The sequence below is a fragment of the Eubalaena glacialis genome, chromosome 5 (assembly GCF_028564815.1).
Source record: "Eubalaena glacialis isolate mEubGla1 chromosome 5, mEubGla1.1.hap2.+ XY, whole genome shotgun sequence".
In the NCBI taxonomy this organism is placed as follows: domain Eukaryota; kingdom Metazoa; phylum Chordata; class Mammalia; order Artiodactyla; family Balaenidae; genus Eubalaena; species Eubalaena glacialis.
The window spans coordinates 147,044,279-147,057,386 of NC_083720.1; the positions used below are offsets into that span (position 1 = coordinate 147,044,279).

Below are 13,108 nucleotides of genomic sequence, written 5' to 3' on the forward strand. Positions count from 1 at the left end.
CCAGACCTTTTTCTCCACATCTCATATGCTTCTTAGCTCTTTTATGTAGTAAAAAAAACCTACTTTTTCAGTCTGGAGTTTTTTTTGTTTTTGTTTTCTTTTCCATGGTGATACATGGAATTTTCATACGCTCTTCAATCTGTATGTTTTCTACATACCAGCCTACCGGTTCACTACTTCTTTCCTAATCTGTGTCTAAACTGCTAATAAACTCATCTATTGATTTTTTTAAAAAAATACAGATTCTGGTTCTTTGGTGGTAGTCTTATCTTTTCATTTATTTTCTTAGACATATCACTCAGTTATTTTAACGCAGATGTCTGATGACTCCAATCTGCAATATCTGTGGGTCTATTTCTGTTTTCTTGTTTTGGAACATTAGGTCTTATTTTCTGGCATGCTTGGTAATTTTTGATTGAAAATTTGGATGATAAGAAGTTTCAGAGTGATTTAAGTTTCTTATAGCAAAGTATGAGTGGATCACTTTGATTGAGTAGAAGCTGGTCTATTTCTGGGTTGCCCATATTTCCAGGTCATAGGCCTACTGGGATCTCAAAAACTTCAGGTTTTCAACTGGTAGGCTCACAGCTCCAAACTTTGTCTCCCTAACACTGTGAGAGGTTACTTAAATATTTGTTCAGCTTTTTGGCCTCTAGCAGCTTCTTTCTGCCTGGTTTTCCTGAGTTTTTCCCCATGTATGTGCAATTTGCCTCGAGGGGAAAGGGCACAGAATGCTGGCTGTGCCTTCATTTTCCCTTCTTTCCAAGAATTTGGCTGCTCAAGTCCTGGCTGCTTTGCTTGCTCTCATCAGAGAGCACTCTTCAAAGAGTTGCATCTTATATTTTGTCTACTTCTACAGTTGTTCTTAGGAGAATGATTGGTTTGGACCAGCTACTCTACCATAGCCAGCGAGAAAGTTCTTCATGGATTATTTTGATTTTTAAAAATTAAAACTAGTTTTATGGAAGTTTCACATTTCAAACCTGTTTCACAAGCTGTTAAGTTCACTTTAAGGTCTTACTCTAAATCCTTTAAAGGGGCCTTTTTAAATTTGTTTAATGAAATATTTTAAACTTCATTTATAAATTTAATACTCACTTTTTATTTTAAATTCTTTAACTGCTTAACCACTGGTTTGATTTTCTCCATCATTATTGTATATAATTCTAAACCTTCCTAGAATTTAAATATGTTTGCTCATTAAGGAAATGATTTTGTCATTCCAAAGAAGTTTGGAGTTTATCTTCCTAGTTGATTGAAGGAGCATAGCAAACAGGGATGTAAAGTCTGGAGCTTTTTTAAAATTTTTTTTATGCGATTAATTTTATTGTAAATGTACAGGTAAATGTTCTATTAGAATTTTGGTAGATATTTTCATAAATGAAGAACCTTTGTCACATGAAGAATCTTTGCCGTGTGAGTAATCATTCTTTCATTACATATTACATATCTATTTTATTAAATATATGTATTAAAGTATGAGTACTAAATCTGACCTTTCCTATACATTCTTCCCATTCAACAGCACGCTTCACTGTAACAGATTACACCCAAGAGCTCTCAAACAGTTCAGACATTCCTAACTTTACAATCCAGTACTGAACCTAATACACTGAGCTTAACTTGCAAAAGTGAGAGGTGGTCTGCGGCCCATGCCCGGCGTCTTACCAAGTCGGCCACCCTGCACCAGGAGTCCGAGAGCTCGTCAAAGATGAGCACGGTCTGGGGCCCCGGCTGCGCCGAGCACACACAGACCACCAGCTGCTCCGTTTTCCTCAGGGCCTTCTCCTGGGCGACACGGAATCCTTTTGGGGCGCTGAGCTCAGGAACTCCAAACAGGCCCTGAAACCCAAAGAACAGTTCCCACTGATAACTAAAAACATGACCTGGGGGTATTCAATACAAATACTTTCCTCATAAACAAAATCTTGGTTTCGTTGATGTTTCATATCATCTTGACACCTGTCATCACAGGTATCACTTTCACATTCCCCGCGACATTCCACATATATGACACTAAAAATGTTTTAGAATGCAATTTTTCTTCAATTTTTAATTATTTTAGAAAAAACAAAAATAGAATGATACGGGTTCAAAATCCAGCTCTGTCACTACCATAAAATCTAACACACAGAGTGGCAAGGATTAAATTATACACGTTTAAAAAAAACATTTTAACAGTGCCTGGCATGCAGAAAGCGTTTAACAGGTGTCAGCTGTAACCACTATCAGCTGTGTGACCCTGGTCCAGTTCTTTGTCCTCCTCAGCCTAATTTCTTCATCAGGCATGAAGGGATGACAATATGTGCTGTGTCTCACAGCACGGACACAGGAACAAGGTTACTAAGTTCTCAGGACCCTGCCCGGCACTGAGTGAGGTCCAGGGCACAGCATCAAGCACTCCACAAAGTATAAAAGAGGGACGGTGAGTTGATTTCTGAGCACATATGTATTTTAGGAAGATTCAGTAAACAGGCTAAACCAAGTCATAGGCTGAAACTGGCAGCAAATTTTATACCTTCCAAAAGCATTTCAACACCTTGATAAAGATAAAAATCACTAATCTAATGGGAAGGAAGGACCATCTTCTTTTTTTTTTTTTAATTAATTAATTTTTTTTTTGGCTGTGTTGGGTCTTTGTTTCTGTGCTAGGGCTTTCTCTAGTTGCGGCAAGCGGGGGCCACTCTTCATCGCGGTGCGCGGGCCTCTCACTGTCGTGGTCTCTCTTGTTGCGGAGCACAGGCTCCAGACGCGCAGGCTCAGTAATTGTGGCTCACGGGCCCAGTTGCTCCGCGGCATGTGGGATCTTCCCAGACCAGGGCTCGAACCCGTGTCCCCTTCATTGGCAGGCAGACTCTCAACCACTGCGCCACCAGGGAAGCCCAGGACCATCTTCTTGTAGCAGTTCGATCGCACTTGTTATGACGCCCAGGAAGGCAGACAAAAACCACAAACACTTACACATCCACGGCATGCCAAAAGTGTACCATGTACTTTACATAGGTTCTCTCATGTAAATCACACAATCCTAGAGCACAAACTGTCAATCTCCTTTTTTACGGATAAGGTGACATTTTCAGAGGTTAAGCGAACATGTCTGTGGTCACTAGCGACCAGTGGGAAAGCCGCAGCCTGAACTTGCTGCAAGCATCCCTAAAGCCCACACGTTCTCCACGCTCGTGGACTGCACCTGGCGCTGGAAAGTCTTGCCTCCGCAGAAGGGCAGCTCTGAGGACTAGGAACCCCGCTCTTCACCATTTTAACCGGCTGCCCAACGCAGCGCCTGACACAGGGGGGAACTCACGAATGAGGCAGAGTACCAGGGCCAGACCCACTGTGTGGACAGCTTTGCATCAACAGATGCTTCACGTGTCGATTGCGGGAAATACCAAGAGGTGAAGCGTTCCGGCCTGACAGGGCCCACTGTTTCCGGCGCTCGCCCAACAGGTCCAGGCGGCGGCACCCACCGGGCACCAGCTGGTGCTGACCCACCGGACCCGGAGCCCGGCCCCGAGGCCTCCCGGGCGCTGGGCGCACAGCATCGCGCCGCTGTAGCCACTCTGCTCCGCGCCGCGAGGGCCCGCGACCCCGCCTGAAGTCTGGAGCTTTATTTATTTGTTTATTTATTTATTTTACACCTCTTTATTGGAGTATAATTGCTTTACAGTGTTGTGTTAGATTCTGCTGTATCATAAAGTGAATCAGCTATACATATACATATATCCCCATATCTCCTCCCTCTTGCGTCTCCCTCCCATCCTCCCTATCCCACCCCCTAGGTGGTCGCAAAGCACCGAGCTGATCTCCCTGTGCTATGCGGCTGCTTCCCACTAGCTATCTATTTTACATTTGGTAGTGTATATATGTCCATGCCACTCTCTCACTTCGTCCCAGCTTACCCTTCCCCCTCCCTGTATCCTCAAGTCCATTCTCTAGTAGGTCTGCATCTTTATTCCCATCTTGCCCAAGTCTGGAGCTTTAAATTCAAATTAATCTCTCTTATCCCTGACTGCCTGGCCAACCCCCTTTTTGTAATAACTATGTCATAGACTCAAACAAAAACGGGGTGTTGGTGATCATGTGGTCTGTCCCTGATCTTGAGTCGTATGGTAATATACTTTTCAAGTCAGATCTAACTCCCGTTCATCTTTTTCCTGCTTCATGAGTTTTGAGAAATTTTCATACTCTCCCTATTTACTTATTAGATGTTTAATTGACCCCTAATTGGAGTGTATGTATTCAGAGTTGTGTCTGCCTCCCTAATATAGGTTTCAAGGTTGTTCTTATTGCTGTGATGTGACCTATTTATTGGAAATGGAGCTATTTATTGCATTGAGGTTTACAATGGATTTGTTTAAAATTTTTAAAAATATATTTCATTGAATCCAATATATGCAAAATATTTTTACTTAAACATGTAATCAATATAAAAATGACCAATGAGGCATTTTACATTAAAATTTTTTTTGGTGTCTATTTAAAATTTAAATTGAGATATAATTAACACATAACATTATATTAGTTTCAGGCATACAACATAATGACTTAAAATTTGTATATACTGTGAAATGATCACCACAGTAAGTCTACTTAATATCCATCACAGACCAAAGTCACAAATTTTTTCTTCTTATGATGAGAACTTTTAAGTTCTCTTAGCAACTTTCAAATATACAGTACGGTATTATTAGCTAGAGTCACCATGCTGCAGATTATATCCTCAGGACTTAACTTATTTTATAACTGGAAGTTTGTACCAAAACTGAATTGTTTTAAGTGTACTCTTAACTACTGTTTACGGTCTCATTTACCTGGACTGTCAACTTACTGTTGCTTTTCCCTCTACAGAAAGGCAGAAACATTCCAGATGTCTTCCAACAGTTACCAAGTTTCTGTCCCAATGTCAAAAAGAAACACCAATTGCATCCCGGAGACAACCTCCAGTGACCTGAAGACATTTACTGGCGGAGCTGTGTTAAGTTTTCATAACATCTGCTATCGAGTAAAAGTGAAGAGTGGCTTTCTACTTTGTCGGAAAACAGTTGAGAAAGAAATACTAAAGAACGTCAAGTATGTGCATGAACTTTTATTTAAATAGATTCATTGACATGCATTGAACTTTGCAGGTTTTGCTTACTGCAGATAAACGTGTACAAGTCTATACAGATATACGGACACATGCTTTCGTTTCATTTGGCTAAACTAGCAGTGAAACAGTTGGATCACATGTTAGGTATATGTAAATATAAGACAACTATAACTTAGCTTAAGTTATGCTGTTGAAGTCCAAAGTGATAAGAGAATTTAGGATCCAAATTAATACACTTATTTATATTTTAGAATACAAGTCAACATAAAACTATGATTTTTATTCTCCTCATCCAGCAACTAATTCATCACATGGTGGTGGAGTGGGCAGTGGAGTGGGGAGAGAAATGAGCATTCAGGTAGAATCTACTGGGTCCCAGGTATCTCTCTTTCATATATTATAGTCTTTAGGGTTTTAATGTTTTTCTGATTTCCAGAGAATTGAGCTGGATTCTACCTCTCTGTGGAGTAGGGAGTGAATCTAGGTTTGCTTAGGTAGCGTGGCCTATGTGTTTTGTTAATTTTTTTGTTTAATAGGGGAAATAATTATTCCTAGACAAAGGAAGCAACTTTTTCGGCTTTCCAAGCCTGGAGGAGTGGTTTTATAAGAGCCCTTTGGCCAGGTATGGCTACAAACCTATATGGAATCAGATATTTCTCATATCTTCTGGATGCATTATATGGGACTGTGGTCTTTTCTGTTACTGGCAGCCAGCTGCTTCCAGAGGGCTGGGAAATGACAAATAGGGGAGAACATTTTTGGATGTGGGTGGGGAAGAAACAATGGGGATCTGAGATTGGGTTGCTGGAAGCCAGGTGCTGTGTAGAATTAGATAGTATTTTCTCCATGCAGTAACACAGACTGTCATGCCTGCTTCCTTGATGCTTTCTTGTGTAAAGAAACCCTGAGTATGAGAATAAGGAGAGGAATGGTAGATGAAAAGCTTATATCTTTTGCTACATGCCTAGGCTAGAGTCACCTGACCTTTCTGAAAAGCTGACAAGTTTTTTTGTGGAACATACTAATCAAGAAAAATGCTGGTCACTTCAGATTTTATGCTGATAAGTGGAAGATAAACGATTTGAGTATGTGCAGGTTGAATAAACTTAAAATATATGCTGCTTGAGGGTACGTTTACCTTGCTTATGTTTTAAAGCTAGTAAATTAGTAACTTGATACAGTAAAAGTGTCATCTGCTGAAGGCTTCGTAATGTTTTTATGGTTCAGTGGTGTGCGTTTCAGCAACAGATGAGTTCATCCTTACATGCATTCCTAGGTTCATAAAAACTCAGTCAAATCTTGTAATCCTTTCAAATTTTACAGTTAAAAGGATACCAGGGGTAGTTTTTCTTGCTTACTCACATTTCTTATTTAGGCAGTAGTGTTTCTTATCTTTTCCCCCATCTGCTGGCTTCAACTAAGTAGAGTTTCTGGGATGGGGAAAAGGGTGCTCTCATTTGTCTTCTTTTTTTTTTTTTTTTAAATTAATTAATTAATTTATTTTCGGCTGCGTTGGGTCTTCGTTGCGGTGCACGGGCTTCTCACTGTGGTGGCTTCTCTTGTTGCGGAGCATGGGCTCTAGGCACGCAGGCTCAGTAGTTGTAGCTCGCGGGCTCTAGAGCGCAGGCTCAGGAGTTGTGGCGCACGGGCTGAGTTGCTCCGTGGCATGTGGGATCTTCCCAGACCAGGGCTCGAACCCGTGTCCCCTGCATTGGCAGGCGGATTCTTAACCACTGCGCCACCAGGGAAGTCCTGTCATTAGTCATCTTGATCCTTCTATTGTTCCTGATTTGGTCAGTGGGAGACTTTCAAGGTAGGTTCTGTATTTTGTTTTGTGTTTTCACTCATTCTTTTGACATATACTCTCATTCTTTGAATATTTTGTTGGCACAGCAAGAATTTTCAGACTCACTGTGTACTCACCCTGCGTCAGACCTGGAATCAGCTGATGTTCCTTTTTGTGGAGGATGGTATTTACAAACCAAGATCTGGGTGTCTGGAATGTTTATTGCTATTAGGATCTTACAGCTTCTAGGCTTTCTCGGCGGACAGACCTAGGGACTATATGTATGTTTCAGTATACGCACACGGGTGCTTATACATATATCTAAAACTTTCTGTATCTGTGTATGTAGATTAAAACCCACGACTTCTCATTAATACATCCTCCAATTTATATCTGACACTCCAAGGTTCTTTCCACATTTCCATGTTTGTAAAACATCTTCTCAAAAAGTGAAAAACCTGGTTCTCGTTGTCTTTAATATACTCATTGGTTTGCTCGATCAGTCTTCTTATTCCTCGGCATAAGCAGTCTCCCGCCCTTCCGCCTGTCTCCGCTCCTCCTCCTCCCTCGCTTTGCAGCCTGTGTTCTTGGGTGCTGGCATTGCTGCAGCTCTACCCACTTTCATCACCTTCGCACTAAGAAGGGAAGCGGAAGTCTAATAGAAATGATTGGCGTATTTGAACATAAAATAACACGTAGGGAATGTAAGTTTTCTTTCTAGTCAGACTGTACCTATTTTCCATACACTTTTCCTACTTCTTAACATTTGTTTTTACTGAAAACAGTTCTTTTGGTTTTCCTATAAGTAATTGTCATTTTGTGGAAATGTGGAGACTCACTTATTCAGCAAATGTCCAGTGTCTATGGGGTGCTTGACCTTGTGCAAGATGCTAGTGACACAGATATGTCCTCTGTCCTGAGAAACCTTCTAGTCTAATGCGGGATTCAGACAACTAGAGCACCTCACTGTGTCATTGTACTGTGATAGAAGGGTTAGGAGACACAGTGGACATCCCTAACCCTAAATCAGAGGTTCAGGGGTGTGGGGAGAGAGAAGGTGATGATTGTGTGTGTGCACGAGTGTGTGTGTGTGTGTGTGTGTGTGTGTGTGTGTGTAGGGCACAGTAGGGTAGGGTAGGGAGAGGCCATGCTCCAAGCTTTGGGAATGGCATTGACTGCTCTTTTATAAACCGAGACAAAGGATTAACCATTATCCACTAAAAAAGTAATACATATGATGTGACTCCTTTAGCTAGGTTTCACTTCGTGTATCCAGTATTCAGTGGTCTTCCCTTGTAGACCACTGTGCTACATACTTTTGGGCTGAGGCTTAACACAAGATGATGTAATTCTTGTTGGCAGGGTTTTACAGTCTAGTGAGGGGGACTTTGCTGCTTGTGAATGCTGTAAAGCAGTATATAAGGGTGGGAAATCGGTTTTGAGGGATGATAGTAGGGCAGGGGGTAGGGTGGGGAAACAAGGGGATTGTAGACCATCGACTGCTTTTTCTGTAAAGGGCCTGATGGTAAATATCTTCAGCTTTATGGGCCATCCATCTGTGTTGCAGCTACCCATCCCTGTCGTTGTAGCGTGAAAGCAGCCATAGACAATACGCAAATGAAGGAGGATAGCTCTGTCCCAGTAACGCTTTGTTTATGAAAACAGAAGACAGGTGACCAGCTGTAGTTTGCCGATCCCTGGACTTTAATGTAAATTCCACAAGGGCTAGGACTTTGTTTTATTCTCAGCTCAGTCCCATGTCCTAGAAGAGGCATCTTGTTATACATAGTAGACATTGGATAACTGTTTAATGAATGAAGGGAGAATTAGCCACTGCTCCAAACTGGAACTGTTGCAGTTGTAATTCTACACTGCTGTTGTTTTCTGTAATGCTAGGGCTCAGTGCCAAAGTAAGCCCAACTCGGGGACCTGTAAAATTCTTTGTCTTAGAACGTTTACATTCAGTTTGGGATTAGTTATTTCAGATTGCTTGGTCTCGATTTGAGGAGTTATTTCTAAAACCTGGAAAGGTTTTCTGACAACAGAGTTTTAGTGAATAACAAGCTTGTATCTCATGATTTTAGAAGCCGTTACTAGATAGCTATTGATAAAGAAGGTACATCAAGAGCTATTGACAGCTGCATCTTGAAAGTTCACCCAGCCATTAGCATGTCTTTTTACATCTGTGGGGAAAGTCACTGAAAGAATAAGAGATTTTTCTGTTTTACACCTTGCTCCTGGTTTACCTAATTCATTTATTTTTGTTCAGTGTTTCAGCTAATGAGCAAAGTGAAAGGTACCTGTCACCCTAGCACCAGCCGTTTCACAGTTGTGGCGATGCAAGCACAGTAGTCAGTAAGTGCTGAGGTCCTCCTGGACGGAAGCACCGGGGTACCTTGTAAAGTTCATCACTTACAACAACTGTGTAATCATAGAATTGGCTTCTGTGAAAATCATGATCTGGGAATGGAATAGCCTTTGGCTTTGGACCATCCACTTGGAATAGATACCATTTTCTCTGTGGAATAAATTTTGACTTACCTACCAGTTCCAAAGAGAGATTGGACTTAGTCACCAGGGTTTTGAAAGGGCTTTTCAGGCCTCTATTTCATCATGCCTACATAACTGCGGAGGCCTTGCCCTTAATTTTCCTTTCTCCACTCCATCCTCCTTAGTCATTCTACTGGCTACCGTTAGGATAAGTATTTGCTTTCTTCTTGAGACTCAACACAGTCAACACTGCCTTGATTTTTTCTACCCTCCTGCTTTCTATCTGAATTTTCACCACCCTCAAACATCTACTTAGTCTGTTTGGAACATGCTGTGTGTACACCGTGTCTGTATATCCTTAAAGGTTGTCTCCTTTAGAAAGTGGCATCTACCACTTCTAAACGGAGAATTTTCCAGTCCATTACAAGGAAGAAGACGATATATCTTGAGAGTGTATGTTTTACTTTTCTAATTTGATTAAGAATTTTGTGAGGGGTAAGAATTGGTGATATTTTCTTTTTAACCCCCTGAGGTGCTTTATTCCAGCCATTGAATTTCTATTTCAGATATACTGTTTCTTTCTCTGACTAGATTTATGCAGTGAGAACACTTCTACTGGTGATTCTAGAAGTCCATTGACTTACTAATTGTGTAGAATGAGGTAGCAAGTCAGGTGACGTGAAGATAATAATCATCAGGCATCGCTCAGAACTTGTTAATGCACTTTACACTGTGAAAGAGGAGTAAGTGTAGCAGAGATGCTTCACCAGAGTTTGTTACATCAAGGAACCAGTGTGGAGAATAAGGGAAGGGAATTTAGAGGGACCCAAGTCATTTTTCTTGTAAGTCCTGACTTGTGGTTAACATTCTTTGTGTGCTAGATTTTTGTTAATCGACAATTCGGTTTCTTTTTCCTTTAAGAGTTGATTTGTGGGGTTTTTTTCCCCTGTCTATAATTTTATCAACCTTCATTGAGTGTATTAAATGCAAACCCTAAATTAATAGAACTGGTTGTAAAGTGGTCCAATAACTTGATATATTTCTGTATTTACAGTGGGATCATGAAACCTGGCCTCAATGCCATTCTGGGACCCACAGGTGGAGGCAAATCTTCGTGAGTATAACAGTATACGTAAGCTTTTTCTTTGTAGTTTTAATGTGTGGTTTTTAATAAATTGCATTATGGTTGCCAAAAATACTATGTCAGTTTCAGGTGTACTACATAGTGATTTGACATTTGCATTCGTTATGAATGATCACCATGATAAGTCTAGCCATCTGTCCCCATATAAAGTTATTACAATATCATTGACCCTATTCTTTATGCTGTATGTTACATCCCCATGGCTTATTTATTTTATAACTGGAGGTTTGTACCTCTTAAATCTCATCACCTATTCCCCACCTCCAATTTTAGTGTGCTTTTAAAGACCACTTTTATGTGAGCAGGTATTTGTTGAACATTTTCTGCATGTCTAGTCTGGTTCTAGTTGCTGTGGATAATGTGCAGTTTTGCTAGTTTGTGGTTCTGTCCTGAGGACCAGGAAGGTCTTACTAGGTCAGCTTTACTAATAGGACATGATAAGGTGATTGGCATATAGCTGTCAGCTATGAGTTGAGCTATGGAGAGGAAAAGGAAGGGGATAAAACTGAAAGTGGGGAGATGGAGCCAAAGGCGTAAGTGAAGGCTTGTGTCTTAGACAAAGGAGTACATGACCTGCCTTGGAACGCCCAAGGTCAGACAGCCTGGAGGGCAGTTTGGGTAGTCTGTGCTGGATCAGCCACCAGTGCTTTGCTTTCATGGTTTTGGGCTTTATTGTAGCATATAGTGAAAAAAAGGAAGGTGAGATTCAAAATATATCTATATGTTTAGATGGACCATATAACTTCTTGGTCAGTTAATTTTCTAACTTGAGCAGCATTTGGATTCAGATTAGCTGAGAGGTAAAGCCTGAGTTGGAGGAAAAAAAATAACAATAACGTAAGTCTCTTTTTAGGTTGTTAGATGTCTTAGCTGCAAGGAAAGATCCACATGGATTATCTGGCGATGTTTTGATCAACGGACAACCTCGACCTGCCAATTTTAAATGTAACTCAGGTTACGTGGTACAAGTAAGTATTTGTGGATTTGCATTTTAGATTTCTTCTGTTTCTATATTGGCAAGTGCCTTGGCTAATAGTTGAGTGTGCTTCCAATTGACTACAGGACATACTCATAGAAACAAGTTCTCTTCACACCAGCTTTTCATGATCTCCCGTAAAATTCAGGATAGTATTAAATGAAAAGGCAGGGAGAATCTGGAATATGATCCTTGTAAGGGCAATGATATCAATTCTTGTTATCATATCATTTCTAAAAAACATTACTGTTTTACTTTTTTCCTTTACCTTCACCTCTCTCCTTCACCTAGCTTAGAACAATATTTTGGCAAATCCTTGTATAAAGCAGTGTAGAAATGTTTGCTAGTAATAATCACAATTACCTGTGTTCTCTTTGGGCGTACAGGTAGGGAATGAAAATTATTTCATCAGGCTTTGCAGCTGTTATATGGAGTTAGTTGTAATTTGTATAATTGCAAGTATAATTCGTTATAATTTGTATAATTCATTATTAGCTAGAACTTTCCTTGGGTATGTTATTTTTGTGGGTAAGTTACGTATACCAAAGAGTGAGGGTATTAGAAACGACCTGCTATGTCTTGTTAAAATGCCGTTTTGCTTTAAGGATGATGTCGTGATGGGAACTCTGACAGTGAGAGAAAACTTACAGTTCTCGGCAGCTCTCCGGCTTCCAACAACTATGACAAATCATGAAAAAAATGAACGGATTAACATGGTCATTCAAGAGTTAGGTCTGGATAAAGTGGCAGATTCCAAGGTAACGTGGAGAATATGTCATAGCCAGCAAATCGGACTCACCTGTGTGGATAGTATAACTTGTTCAGAAGTTTTCTATAATATGTATAGTAAAGAGTGGCTGCTTTCTGTAACCATGAGTAAAGTGGCTAGTTACTTAATATGAAGATGGAAGTTAACCAGATAAAAAAACTAAAAATGATTGACTCCTGGAAATGAAGTACAGCAGTGTGGTGTCCAGTATGTGGAAGTGTTCTTTGCCAAGAACATGTGGCCCTTTCTGTGTGATTACAGCCCTTGGTCTTCTCCCACCCTGATTGTTTGTCACGTCTCATTCCATGTCTTCACGCTAACTTTCCTTCTTCCTGTTTTCTTTTCCCCTTTTAGCTGTCCTTCTTCTGTTCCTCCAGGGGACTTTGTTCCATTGCCTTTGAGAGGTATATTTCTGGAGTTGGTACATGATGAAAATCCAAGGGTTCCTGCTCTGTATGTTTCACTTTGCTGCAGTTTGGCTTCCAAAATTATATCCAGTCAAATTAGGGTTTATTTCTAATTTGTGTAGCATCCAAGTTGTTTTTCTAGAGCCTTTCTTTTGGCACTTTTGGCTTCCCTTCCTCCCTCCCTCCCTCACTGCCCCTCCCCCTTTCTTCTGCCAGTATTTACTTACAGACTGTTATGTGCTGGGCTCTTTTAGATTTTTGAGATAAAAGTTGTGGGCAAGAGAGAAAAGTAACTCCCTTTGTGGGTTATGCAGGATCAGGAAGAAGAAATGAAATGAATGAGTGAACTTTACAGTTGATGACCAGGTATGAAAGATTTGCTGGGAAAACACCTGAGGCTTTCAGTGAAGATGAGCTTTTTAGATTGTGATGGCTCTAGTTTAGTCC

General features: G+C 40.6%; 1 protein-coding gene across 10 annotated transcripts in view; it reads left to right on the forward strand.

Moving 5' to 3' along the window:
* Nucleotides 1-13,108, forward strand: part of ABCG2 (ATP binding cassette subfamily G member 2 (JR blood group)) — a 154,413-nt gene that overhangs the window by 105,275 nt on the left and 36,030 nt on the right. For all 10 annotated transcript variants that reach the window (XM_061192631.1, XM_061192634.1, XM_061192635.1 and 7 more), the window contains 4 exons: nt 4,849-5,070; nt 10,420-10,479; nt 11,363-11,477; nt 12,091-12,243. In XM_061192631.1, the coding sequence (XP_061048614.1) occupies nt 4,849-5,070; nt 10,420-10,479; nt 11,363-11,477; nt 12,091-12,243 (550 nt within the window). The remainder of the gene's footprint in view (nt 1-4,848; nt 5,071-10,419; nt 10,480-11,362; nt 11,478-12,090; nt 12,244-13,108) is intronic.